Raw genomic sequence first — 13,428 nt, forward strand, 5'->3', positions numbered from 1 at the left:
TATATATATATATATATATATATATATATATATATACAAAATATATTTAAGGTTTTAAATCTAAATATTTTTATTTTATTTTTTAAAATTTAGATAAAAATTAAAAAACGTATTTTTTAAAAAGAAAATAGCCTAAATTATTATGGAGTTTGGGCTTAAAAGAGCACCTGGGCCGCAACCACTACCAAGCCCAATGGTGGATAACACGTTGATAAATTGGTAGGATGCCGAAATTAGGGTTTTGAGTACCATTTTTATTGTACCCTTTCATCTTCACTTCTCGCCTGCTGCATCGCTTCAACCCTCGCACAAGGTCTCTCTCGATCTGCCATCTCTAGATTGTCTGAAGTTTCGATTTCTTTTCTCTAACGGATTGAAATTGATTTCATCTGACATTGTTTGATTGCAGGTAAAATCGAAGAAGCCGACTGCAGATATGGTTGAGAAAACGAAGGGGAGGAAGGAAGAGGTGGTCTCAAGAGAGTACACCATCAATCTACACAAGCGTTTACATGGCTGGTACAAACTCGTTCATAATTTTTCCTTCTGGTTTCGATTCCGTTTGATTGCGTATTTTATCTCATTCATCGATATTGACTGATGCCATCTCCCGCTCAATTAATTTATTAAGCTACTGTTTGATGTTCGTTCAATATCTATGGCTAGAGATTTTCAATTTCTTATGCTTTGAAACTAATTTCTTCGTTATGAGACCTTTTTTTTTTTTTTTTTTTTTTTTTTTTTTTGTTTCTCGTGAATTAAATTGTAAGATTACATGGCGTGGTAAGTTAACGTGGTTTATTTGTATACATATATCAAGACTATGTTGATTGTGAAGCTTGTATAAGATAAGAGTTAGGGGATAAAGGACAAATTTCATCGCGGAATTTCATTAAGAACACGTATCAGCTGATCTAAGAAATGTAGAATGCACTGGTAGTATAATGTCTGTTTTGGGTATTGAAGATGTAGACGAGATTAATTAGAATAATGAAAGCAAGGTTTTGGAGAATTTTTATGCAAGTTTATAAGACAGAAGGTCAATGGAACTACTAAGAAGATGAAATATGGGAGGTTTGTTATGCAGTGTGAAATATTGGACTAGCGGTCTGGTGGATGGTTTATGTGCTGTTTCTTCTGTGTTTCTACGCAACTTTTCATTTGTAATTTGTAGTCTAGTATTTTTGTGTTTATATGTTTTTTGTTTCCCCCTTCCATTCTAATTCCAATCGTTTTCCCCTTTTGCATCCAATTTGAATCCCGAATTCGTCTACAACAACTATATAGTTCTCATGCTTACTGAAACTTTAAATGACAGCACCTTCAAGAAGAAGGCTCCTAAGGCCATCAAGGAGATAAGGAAGTTTGCAGAGAAAGCAATGGGAACGAAGGACGTCAGGGTGGATGTGAAACTGAACAAGCATATCTGGAGCAGAGGAATTCGAAGTGTTCCAAGGAGAATTAGAGTTCGTATTGCACGCAAGAGGAACGATGATGAAGATGCAAAGGAAGAACTGTATTCACTTGTTACCGTTGCAGAAATCCCAGCAGAAGGTTTGAAAGGATTGGGTACTAAGGTCATCGATGAAGAAGATTGATTTCACATACCCATTTGCCTCTTTATCAGTTATTTCCAACTTTTGGCAACATTTTTGGTAAGACTTGAGTTCTTCATTGTCCCATCCTTCGGTACATTTCTTTATTTTACTTCGAATCCTAGCGGAATCAGCTTTTTTTTTTCTTTTCTTTTTATAATTTATAGTTGTGCTTGCAATGGTTATCGTTGTAGTATCAATTTTACCTTTCACTATTGAACTTGCTTCTCTTTTAAGGACGAACTGTGATAGTAAATCATTATAAAACTTGAGCTTGTTCGGGTCAAAAAATGAACTCCAGATGTAGTTTCTTCAGGGAAGGAAATGCATGAATTATACGAGGTTCATGCAATTTTCAGGTAGCTTTATAAGAATACATATAACCTCTAAGTTTTCTTATTTCCTCCGACGATTCGGCCAGCAGATGATCAACATACAAACAGATTCCAGTCCCACTGCATTAAACTGAAGCGTATGAACTCCAAAGTTGATAACCATAGTGAGAATATCATATTATCATTTCCAGAAACTACCTGAGAGGACCAAAGGGTCGCCAGATAACATCCCATCGAAAGCTAGGCAATCTGCATAATCAAAATACAACATACATTCCGAACTGTAAATTCATCCTTGTAAGGGCAATCAATCAAAGAATGAAGCATTATATAGAAATGGGTTCTTTTATTGCCTCTAGATGAATAGATTAAATTATAAGTTTAGTCCATAAGCATGAAGGTTTGTATTTGTTTGGTCACTCGACTCTTGAAAGTCTCCAATAGATCCTTGAAACCCATTCCCATCTTTAGTGAAAATCTTTGTGTAGAACTTCAACGTTGAAGTTCAAAAGGTCCTCAAAAGGTCCTTGAACGTTAAAGTTAAGAGGACGACCAAAACTAAATTTGTAATCTAGCCCGTACTTCGTTATTGAATATTTTAGCAACATGTACTTGCATGCATATATGAACTAAACATGAAATCTCCACAATGCACTGCTCCTCTATGAAAATGGGCATAACAATCAAAACAGAGCATTTTGCATCCAACAACAAACGAAGAAAATAGAGAGATTTTAATTGCGGAGTCAAAAGTCATATCCTATAATCTTTCATTTAGTAGCAAGACTTTGATAAAAAGGTTATGAAATTTCTTCCCATACCTCATCATGAAATATAACCAGAAAACTGAGAGTAGGATGCTGATAAAGAATGAGCACCAAAGCCATCGCCGGTGGTAATTTGACTTACTTACAATCCCAATGATCGAAAATGAACACGCTAAAATAGCAACCCAATCTGTAGAATTTCAACTGTTGACATTAGCAAGATCCCATGGCGTGAAAGCATATATAACATCAAAAATAAAATTCTCTTCTATGATCTTTGAGGTAGGCTTGAGATGTTACAAATGGTATCAGAGCCCGACACTAGGCTCCGAAGGGAGTAGATTGTGAGATCCCACCTTGGTTGGAAATCTCTCCCTATTAGAACCCTTTCTCTTAAAAATCTAGAGGGGAAGCTCGGAAAAATTTAAAGAGCACAATATCCGCTAGCGGTAAGCTTGAGCGGTTACAAATGAATTGAAATGAAAGCAATGGATAGATTTGTAAGAAAAACCTGCAGCTATAATCATCCATGATTCAACATCCTCCATGAAGTAAGCATGATAACGCTGCATAAGGGGAAAAATAAGCATAAAAGGTCGCCCATCTGTATAATGCAAACGATGGAGCCAAGAGCATAAACTCAATGAGCCCGTGACTAGCAGCATTTAGAACCAAAATAATTAAATTGGAATGAAATTCTTCAACGAAGTTTAAATTCATGAAAACAATTGAATTCAACAAAACGGCATACATCGCAGGACAAATCGATAAATCTCAGCAATATTAGCATACCAGTTCAAATGGAGAAGAAACCTGCTGAACGATTGAGTAAAGAAGAAAAGCCACAAAGCAAAAAAGAAATGCCGCAAACACAGTCTGACGAACAGTCGATCCACAGAGAAGAACAATCGATATGAGAATCCCTAATCCTCCACTTAAGAACAAAATAAAATTAAGTAAAATCCGCTGAATCATACGATACCCTCCATAGAAGACTCTGTTGATCATTTGCCCTTTCAAACGAACGAACCATCTCCTCTTGCACTGTAAATCAAACACCGAATAAGAAATTAAAAAACGCCAGCGAAACTACTCCTGAGAGGATCGATTACCTTGGCTGTCAATGGGACAGAAATCGTCGAAGGACGGATCATCCCGAGACGGAATCGACGCCGCATCTTTCCCCGATTTCATCCAAATTCTACCTAATCTCTTGATAGCCATCTTCAACTCAACGTCGCACGCCGCGATCTGGCTCTGCGTTCTCTTCGCGGAAGAATGCCAATATTGAAGTCCAATAGCGGGAATCTGAAGATTGAGCCTCTGCCATCGTCATCCACGAAACGCAAATGCCATGCTTTAGCCTTAGGTTTATTACCGTATTTTACCTTAAATTTATACTATATTTTCTCTTTAATCCATCTATTAATTAAAATCGTTCATATTTATAAGATTAATTAATAATATTAGTGAAAATGTTCTAACCCTATAAATATTAAAAAAATTTGAATTATTAATGATTTTTAAGAGTCAGTCGAGTCGACTGTAATATATTTTATTTTATTTTTAAAATTTGATTAATAATATATTTTATAAATGAGTGGTGATCTCATTTTTATTTATCTTTTTCACTTACGTATTAAATTTTTGTTAATTGCATTTAATATTTTTTAATTGGATAATAAGCTATTTAAGTTCGACAGTTTTTTTTTCTTTCTATTTTTAGAAATTAATTGTCTTTTTTTTTTCTTTCTATTTTTAGAAATTAATGGTCTTTTTTTCTATTTTTAGAATTCCTCGACAACTTGAGAGCAAATATAGGTTCTAAAAGAACTCTCATCTTATCACCATATTTCCCTATATAAAAACTTCCATTAACACAAACGAATAAACAGTGTACAGATGTTTAATCTTGGATCGCTTGTTCTTTGGCTCGTTGTAATTTTATCTGGTTTATCTTTTTGTACGGGAAATAGTGTTACCTATGATTCAAATGCCATCATTATCAATGGCGAACGACGCATTATCTTCTCAGGTTCAATCCATTATCCACGTAGTACCGATGCAATGTGGCCTGATCTTATTAAAAAAGCTAAAGATGGTGGACTTGATGCAATTGAGACATACATTTTTTGGGATCGTCATGAGCCTCAACGACAAAAATATGATTTCTCTGGAAATCTAGATTTTATCAAATTCTTCCAACTTATTCATGGTGCGGGACTTTATGTTCTGATGAGAATTGGTCCCTACGTGTGTGCTGAGTGGAACTATGGAGGTTTTCCAGTATGGTTGCACAATATGCCGGGAATTGAATTTCGAACAGACAATAAAGTTTATAAGAATGAAATGCAAACTTTCACGACAAAGATAGTGAATATGTGTAAACAAGCCAACCTTTTTGCAACACAAGGAGGGCCAATAATTATAGCTCAAATTGAGAATGAGTATGGAAACGTGATGACACCGTACGGAGATGCAGGAAAAACATATATCAATTGGTGCGCTCAAATGGCTGAATCTCTCAATATTGGTGTTCCATGGATTATGTGTCAACAAAGCGATGCCCCACAACCTATGATTAATACATGCAACGGATTCTATTGTGATAACTTCACTCCTAATAACCCGAAGAGCCCAAAAATGTTTACTGAAAATTGGGTGGGATGGTTCAAGAAATGGGGCGAGAAAGACCCTCATAGAACTGCAGAAGATGTAGCATTTTCTGTGGCTAAATTTTTTCAATTTGGTGGCGTGCTTAACAATTATTATATGTATCATGGAGGTACCAACTTTGGAAGAACATCGGGAGGTCCATTCATCACTACGTCTTATGATTACGACGCCCCCATCGATGAATATGGAAACTTGAATCAACCTAAATGGGGACATCTCAAACAACTTCACGCATCAATTAAACTTGGAGAGAAGATTCTGACTAGCAGCACTCGCTCGGACCGAAACATTAGTAGCTCTGTGACCTTAACAACATTCTCGAACCCAACAACAGGGGGTAGGTTTTGTTTTTTGAGCAACACAGATGCTAGCAATGATGCTAACATAGATTTGGAGGCAGATGGAACATATTTTGTACCGGCTTGGTCTGTGACCATTCTTGATGGTTGCAACAAGGAGGTTTACAACACTGCAAAGGTTAACTCTCAAACATCAGTGTTTGTGAAGGAGCAAGATGAGAAGGAAAATGCACAACTCTCCTGGACTTGGGCTCGTGAGCACATGAGAGATACTCTACTAGGAACTGGTACATTTAAAGCAAACCAGCTTTTGGAACAAAAAGGATTTACTGTTGATGTTAGCGACTACTTGTGGTACATGACAAATGTTGATATCGATCAAACGTCTTCCCCTCGTGATGTAACTCTTCAAGTGAATACAAAAGGTCACGTGCTTCATGCCTTTGTAAATAGAAGGCATATTGGGTCGGAATGGGCGAACAACGGTCAGAGTTTTGTACTTGAGAAACCCATCTCGTTAAAATCTGGAACCAACACGATAACCCTTTTGAGTGCCACAGTTGGACTAAAAAATTACGATGCATTTTATGACATGGTGCCAACTGGAATTGATGGAGGTCCTGTTTATCTAATTGGAAGTGGGAATGTCACAACTAACTTGTCGTCAAATTCATGGTCTTACAAGGTTGGGTTAAATGGAGAAATGAAGCAATTTTACAACCCGACGACACTCTCTTCGAAAGTAAAATGGAGGCCATTTGAACACAAATCTATTGGAAGGCGAATGGCATGGTTCAAAACAAACTTTAAAACCCCATCCGGAGTTGACCCAGTAGTATTGGATCTGCAAGGAATGGGAAAAGGTCAGGCTTGGGTAAATGGACAAAGCATAGGTCGATTTTGGCCTTCTTTCATTGCTAACAATGATAATTGTAGTGAAACTTGCGACTACAGAGGTGCATATGAGTCTAACAAATGTGTTGGAAATTGTGGGAATCCTTCTCAACGATGGTATCACATTCCCAGATCGTTTCTATCAGGTGACACAAATACCTTAATTTTATTTGAAGAAATTGGGGGAAATCCTAAACAAGTCTCGGTTCAAACCATCAGTATTCAAACTATATGTGGACATGCTAACGAAGGGAGTACCTTAGAGTTATCATGTCAAGGAGGACGTATTATCTCTGAAATACAATTTGCTAGCTACGGAAATCCCGAAGGAAAGTGCGGCTCGTATAAACACGGGTTATGGAACGTGGTAAATACCATTCTTCTTGTGGAAAAAGCTTGCATTGGTAAGGAAAATTGTTCAATTCATGTAACTGGGAAGTCGTTTGAAATTAGCGATGCTACCAGTTCATTTGCAACCTTGGCCGTTCAAGCATTATGCTCAAAGAAATGAAAAAGTCTATAGTAATTAATAATAGGATAAAAAGTCTTAAATACCCCTAATAGTGCCATGTCTTCAGTGGTAGAATGGTAAATATTCACCATCTTGGAAGATTTATCCCTTCTCTTATTATATGTAGAGATTGATGGAGCTATTGATTCATATCAATAAAGTTACAACTTTACTTTATAATTTAAATTAACATAATATTAACATTATTATATGGTCCATTATGATGGGTTTGTATAGTGATAATAATTTTAATACAAATGAAGTTATATTTAATAATTTTAGATGTGTTTATAGTAAATTTAAAAATACATTTAAAAAGTTGTGTGATTATTATTTATAATATAATATCATTAATTTATAACTATTCATACCCAAAAATTTGAAATCTGAATTAGGGATGGATATTTCCGTGTATCTATTGTGATATATATAGTCACATTAACTACTTCTCAGAGGTAAGGTGACAAAACCCGTTATTATTATAATCCTATTGACCAAAACCATATATTATCTCCACTAAAAAAAAGAATTATGTCTTAAAAAAAACCAAAAAAAAAAAAACAAAAACAAGAATCCTCCCCCTCCTCTCCACTAATCTCTCATTTACCGAAGAGAGATGGCTCTCCGTGAATTGTCTAGACTCACATTTACTGTAAGAAAAATGGCAAAGAGAGATCTCGATCCGTGTTTGTGAGGGGAATTATTTCGTAACATAAAGGGGAATTATCCCGATGCAAGTAATTCATTCCTAACATAGGGGGGAATTATCCCAAGTGACATACATAAATGCATGAGGTCCCTTAACATATCTAGCATTACATAAGCATTGCTAACATCTCATATACGTTTCTTACATTACATGGCATCTCACATGACGTGACTCGATATACTACGTGTTTTATTATAGGACGTATTTAATCTTTGAAATTAGCTTGTTGTGAGTGATTTCGGCTAAAGCGTTGAGTTAGTATGATGGTCCATGCCCTGTATCATATTTATTGTGATGACTATATGATGTATGGATTATGTGACTGTTTACGCTATGAAAAGTTATGGGTGATGTTGACTGTTGATTGTTTATGCTATGAAATGGTTGATCTGCTAGTATTATATGTCATGTAAAATGTTTATTTTTGTTTATTTATTTATTATTTATTTTTAAAATGTAATTTTTTTTATTTGTTTACTTATATTTGAGCTGTAACAGTCCACGTACCATCCTTGTCAAATATGGGTTTCTTTTGAAGATAATATATGGTTTTGTTAAATGCACGTACCATCCTTGTCAAATATGGATTTTTTTTGAAGATAATATATGGTTTTGTTAAATGCATCATGTTTTAGATTGATTATAATAATAACGGGTTTTGTCACCTTACCTCTAAGAAGTAGTTAATGTGACTATATCACAATAGATGCACGGAAATATCCATCTCTAATTAAGATTTCAAATTTTAGGTATGAATAGTTATAAATTAATGATATTATATTGTAAATAAAATTACACAACTTTTTAAATATATTTTAAAATTTACTATAAACACATCTAAAATAATAAAATATAACTTCATTTGTATTAAAATTATTATTTTTTAGCTTCATTTTGTGGGTAACTAAAGAGTGGAACATAACTACAAACCCATCATAATGGACCATATAGTAACCTTAATATTATGTTAATTTAAATTATAAAGTAAAGTTGTAACTTTATTGATATGAATAATGGCTCCATCAAGCTCGACGTATAGAAGTTGTGGGAAGATGGTGGACATTTAGCATTGTAGCATGGAATACATGGGAGTATTAGGGGTATTTAAGAGTTTTTGCATATTATATATTAGGGTTTTTCAGTTGTTTGAGCATAATGCTTGAACCGCCAATCTTGCAGATAAATTGGTAGCATCGCCAATTCCAAACGACTTTGCAGAAACATGAATGGAACAACTTTCCATACCAATGCAAGCCGTTTCGACTAAAACAATGGTGTTCGAAACATTCCATAAGCCTTGCGTAAATGACCCGCACTTTCCTCCCGGATTTCCATAGCTAGCAAATTGTATTTCGGATATAATATGCCCTCCTTCACAAGACAACTCCAAGGTGCTCCCTTCCTTAGCATCTCCACATATAGTTTGAATACTCACGGTTTGAACCGAGACTTGTTCAGGGTTTCCCCCAATTTCTTCAAATAAAATCAAGGTATTTGTGTCACCCGATAGAAACGATCTTGGAATGTGATACCATCGTTGGGAAGGATTCCCACAATTTTGAAGACATTTGCTAGGGTTATATGCACCTCTGTAGTCGCAAGTTTCACTACAACTATCGTTGCCAGCAATGAAAGAAGGCCAAAATCGACCTATGCTTTGTCCGTTTACCCAAGCCTGACCTTTTCCCATTCCTTGCAGATCCAATACTACTGGGTCAACTCCTGATGGGGTTTTAAAGCTTGTTTTGTACCACGTCATTCGTCTTCCAACACAACCTTGATCAAATGTCCTCCATTTTCCTCTCGATGAGAACGCCGGGTTGTAAAGTTGCTTTATTTCTCCATTTAATCCAACCTTGTAAGACCATAGATTTGACGACAAATCAGTCGTCGCATTTCCACTTCCAATTACATAAACAGGGCCTCCATCAATCCCAGTTGGCACCGTGTCATAAAATGCATCGTAATTTTTTAGTCCAACGGTGGCACTCAAAAGGGTTATCGTGTTGGTTCCAGATTTTAAGGAGATGGGTTTCTCAAGTACAAAGCTCTGACCGTTGGTCGCCCATTCCGACCCAACATACCTTTTATTTACAAAGGCATGAAGCACATGACCCTTTGTATTCACGTGAAGAGTTATATTATAAAGAGACGAAGTTTGATCGGTTTCAACATTTGTCATGTACCACAAGTAGTCGCTAAAATCAACCGTAGTTGCCTTTTGTTCCAAGAGAAGGTTTGCCTTAAATTTACCAATTCCTTGTAGAGTATCTCTCATAGGCTCAGGAGCCCAAACCCAGGAGAGTTGTGCATTTTCCTTCACATTTTGCTCCTTCACAAACACAGATGTTTGAGTGTTAACCTTTGCAGTGTTGTAAACCTCCTTGTTGCAACCATCAAGAATGGTCACAGACCAAGCTGGTACAAAATATTTTCCATCTGTCTGCAAATCTATGGTAGCATCATTGCTAGCATCCGTGTTGCTCAAAAAGCAAAACCTACCCCCTGTTGTTGGGTTCGAGAATGTCGTTAAGGTCACAGAGCTACTAATGTTTCGGTCCGAGCGAGTGCTGTTAGTTAGAATCTTTTCTCCAAGTTTGATTGATGCGTGAAGTTGTCTGAGATGTCCCCATTTAGGTTGATTCAAGTTTCCATATTCATCGAGAGGGGCGTCGTAATCATAAGACGTAGTGATGAACGGACCTCCCGACGTTCTTCCAAAGTTGGTACCTCCATGATACATATAATAATTGTTAAGCACGCCACCAAATTGAAAAAATTTGGCCACAGAAAATGCTACATCTTCTGCCGTTCTATGAGGGTCTTTGTCGCCCCATTTCTTGAACCATCCCACCCAATTTTCAGTAAACATTTTTGGGCTCTTCGGGTTGTTAGGAGTGAAGTTATCACAATAGAATCCGTTGCATGTATTAATCATAGGTTGTGGGGCATCGCTTTGTTGGCACATGATCCATGGAACACCAATATTGAGAGATTCAGCCATTTGAGCGCACCAATTGATATATGCTTTTCCTGCATCTCCATACGGTGTCATCACGTTTCCATACTCATTCTCAATTTGAGCTATAATTATCGGCCCTCCTTGCGATGCAAATAGGTTAGCCGCTTTACACATATTCACTATCTTTGTCGTGAATGTTTGCATTTCATTCTTGTAGACTTGATTGTCGGTTCGTAATTGGATTCCCGGCATATTGTGCAGCCACACTGGAAAACCTCCATAGTTCCACTCAGCACACACGTAAGGACCAATCCTCATCACGACATAAAGTCCCGCATCTTGAATAAGTTGAAAGAACTTGATAAAATCTAGATTTCCAGAGAAGTCATATTTTCGTCGTTGGGGCTCGTGACGATCCCAAAAAATGTACGTCTCTATTGCATCAAGTCCACCATCTTTAGCTTTTTGAATAAGATCAGGCCACATTGCATCGGTACTACGTGGATAATGGATGGAACCTGAGAAGATAATGCGTCGTTCGCCATTAATAATTAAGGCATTTGAGTCATATGTGACATTATCTGCGGTAGAAAAAGACAAACAAGCTAAAGATGCAACAAGGAAAAGAACAAGCGATCCAATGTTAAACATCTTTAGCTTGTTTATTCCTTTTGCTCATAATCGGTGTGTTTATATAGGAAAATACAGTGATAAGATGAGAGTTATTTAGAATCTATATTTGCTGATAAGTTGTTGAGGAATTCTAAAAATAGTAAAAAAAAAAAGACAATTAGTTTCTAAAAATAGAAAAAACCGTCAGAAAGTTTATCTATGGCTATTGGCCTTATCCTTAAATAGCTTATTATCCAATTAAAAATATTAAACGCAATTAACAAAAATTTAATTATTATTTGTCAAAATTACTATTAAACTTAGCTTTCTTTATTTAATTAATAAATACATAAATAATAACTTTAGAACATTTTCATTAATATTATTTCAGAAGTTACTAAATTCATGACAAACTAACTAACATAGATTAATATTATAAATATCATGATTTTAATTAACTATGCATTTAAAACATGAATAAAGGAGAAAATATATTATAAAATTATTATTATTATTATTATTATTATTATTATTTTTTTGTGTAAACAACCTTAGAAAACTTGGAAGGGGTGGGGATATGAAATTCCTTGCACAAATGGTAGTATATGTGTGGTTGTATACGACCGTGAATCTTGAAATGACTATAGAAGTTAAGATATGACAATATCATGCATAGTTTCAGTTAGTAGTTTTATAGGTAATTTTTCATTTTCATACTCAAAGATTATTTTAAGGTTTTATTTTGACGATGTTGTTATTTCTATTTATTGATTTAAACTAAACGTATAGGTCCATGACTTCGCTTGAAACGTTTTATTTAAATTTCCGCATATGTTAAAGTCATGCATGTAGTGACATCTATGGTTTAGACAAGAAAATTAGGAGCGTTAGAGTTAGTATTAGAGTCCTAAGTTTTTAAATTCTATAAACCAGCCTATGATGTAGACCCACAGTGTCACGGTTCTACATTTTTGACCGTGCGGCGTCGTGATCTTCACACACTCACGACTAGCCTTAAGGAAAATTAAGCCCCATATATATTTTTCGCCCTGGCTTTGTGGCTTCATCGGACCTTAGGCGAGGTTTGTCTTCACCAATCGAACATCGCTTGTGTGGAATCCAAGCTTGTTCAACCACACACGCTGCGTGCGCATGCATGTTCAATCGTCTGCGACACATCCGACTTGCCTCTACGCTAGGCCAAGTCATTCAGCTCGACCTTGCCCCTGCTCGGACCAAGCTCTCTCAATGCAACGTCGCATCTCATCTTGTCATCTCGATCCCCATCGACAGGGTCCATATGTCTTGATGCCACCCTCGAGTCTCGGGATGTCGTTGGCCATCATAACTCGCTCAGTCATGCCATCGAAAATGGGCCCGCGTGTCTTTCATCTCATCGGGACTTCCCGAACATCCATCTAACCGAGTTCTATTGAGGCATTGGCCCTCCCGTGCTCAGACCAATTCTTAGGCCAAAATCTCTAACCCGAAATGAAACAGAAAACAAAAATGTCAGAATGAAACAGAAAACAAAAATGTCAGATGTGAGAAAGAAAATGGCAGTAGACACACATTTACTGGAAGAGAGATCGGAAGGAGATAGTTTTATATATTTTTTTTTATATATACCAATTACGGTTTTAGAAAATATTTTAGATGTGTGAATTGTTGCAATTATTTAGGTGGTCAATAATGTAAAAGAATAAACAAATGAATTGATTAAATTAAAAACTAAGAATAGATAAAAGAAAGATAGACAAAATACAGAAAGAATATAAGAAAAATAAAGGAAACACAATCAAAATGTTAAAGGTAGGTAATAAACACCGTTAGAGAATGAAAATATTAAAGGATATTAAATGGTTTGTATGAAAATAATACTATAAACATATATAAATATTTCAAGATTTAACTCAGGCAAAAATTCTAACTTTGCATGAAATATAACCCATTGACCAATATATTTTCTTAGACGTAGGCTAGAATATTTCTTTAAATACTCAAGCCATGAGCTATCATATTTTTCAGGTTAAGGCAAGACATTAATGTACGGCTGACGACGACATCG

At 35.9% G+C, this 13,428-nt stretch overlaps 2 protein-coding genes and 2 pseudogenes across 4 annotated transcripts; 2 read left to right on the plus strand and 2 right to left on the minus strand.

The window, feature by feature from the left end:
• Positions 1–178: 178 nt before the first annotated feature.
• Positions 179–1,740, plus strand: LOC111780570 (large ribosomal subunit protein eL31). Its single transcript, XM_023660998.2, has 3 exons — positions 179–313; positions 410–519; positions 1,319–1,740. The coding sequence occupies exons 2-3, from the start codon at positions 437–439 to the stop codon at positions 1,596–1,598; spliced, it is 363 nt and encodes a 120-aa protein (XP_023516766.1). The 5' UTR covers positions 179–313; positions 410–436; the 3' UTR covers positions 1,599–1,740.
• On the minus strand, positions 1,638–4,084 carry LOC111785478 (uncharacterized). 3 transcript variants are annotated; one of them, XM_023665874.2, is made up of 7 exons: positions 3,810–4,083; positions 3,680–3,741; positions 3,490–3,573; positions 3,209–3,263; positions 2,752–2,887; positions 2,129–2,179; positions 1,638–2,050 (listed from the first exon to the last, which is right to left on the minus strand). In XM_023665874.2, the coding sequence occupies exons 1-7, from the start codon at positions 3,919–3,921 to the stop codon at positions 1,951–1,953; spliced, it is 600 nt and encodes a 199-aa protein (XP_023521642.2). In that variant the 5' UTR covers positions 3,922–4,083; the 3' UTR covers positions 1,638–1,950. The 3 variants fall into 3 exon arrangements, with proteins under 3 accessions (XP_023521642.2, XP_023521643.2, XP_023521641.2); XM_023665875.2 differs by lacking the exon at positions 3,490–3,573 and having other exon boundaries at positions 3,810–4,084; XM_023665873.2 differs by having other exon boundaries at positions 3,490–3,741; positions 3,810–4,073.
• A 512-nt stretch (positions 4,085–4,596) lies between these two features.
• Positions 4,597–7,295, plus strand: LOC111780608 (beta-galactosidase 7 pseudogene; annotated as a pseudogene).
• A 1,462-nt stretch (positions 7,296–8,757) lies between these two features.
• LOC111780567 (beta-galactosidase 7 pseudogene) lies at positions 8,758–11,434 on the minus strand (annotated as a pseudogene).
• Between the last annotated feature and the right edge of the window lie 1,994 nt (positions 11,435–13,428).

This window comes from Cucurbita pepo, chromosome 18, assembly GCF_057944985.1.
Source record: "Cucurbita pepo subsp. pepo isolate OVF chromosome 18, ASM5794498v1, whole genome shotgun sequence".
Classification (NCBI taxonomy): domain Eukaryota; kingdom Viridiplantae; phylum Streptophyta; class Magnoliopsida; order Cucurbitales; family Cucurbitaceae; genus Cucurbita; species Cucurbita pepo.

Excerpts from the sequence above, each read along its gene's own strand:
- LOC111780570 (XM_023660998.2), top strand. The coding sequence starts at position 437 with ATGGTTGAGAAAACGAAGGGGAGGAAGGAAGAGGTGGTCTCAAGAGAG. Across the intron at positions 520-1,318 it reads CACAAGCGTTTACATGGCTG|CACCTTCAAGAAGAAGGCTC; the intron begins GTACAAACTCGT and ends TTTAAATGACAG.
- LOC111785478 (XM_023665873.2), bottom strand. The coding sequence starts at position 3,875 with ATGCGGCGTCGATTCCGTCTCGGGATGATCCGTCCTTCGACGATTTCT. Across the intron at positions 3,742-3,809 it reads CTGTCCCATTGACAGCCAAG|TGCAAGAGGAGATGGTTCGT; the intron begins GTAATCGATCCT and ends TTTGATTTACAG. Across the intron at positions 2,180-2,751 it reads TGGTTATATTTCATGATGAG|ATTGCCTAGCTTTCGATGGG; the intron begins GTATGGGAAGAA and ends TTGATTATGCAG.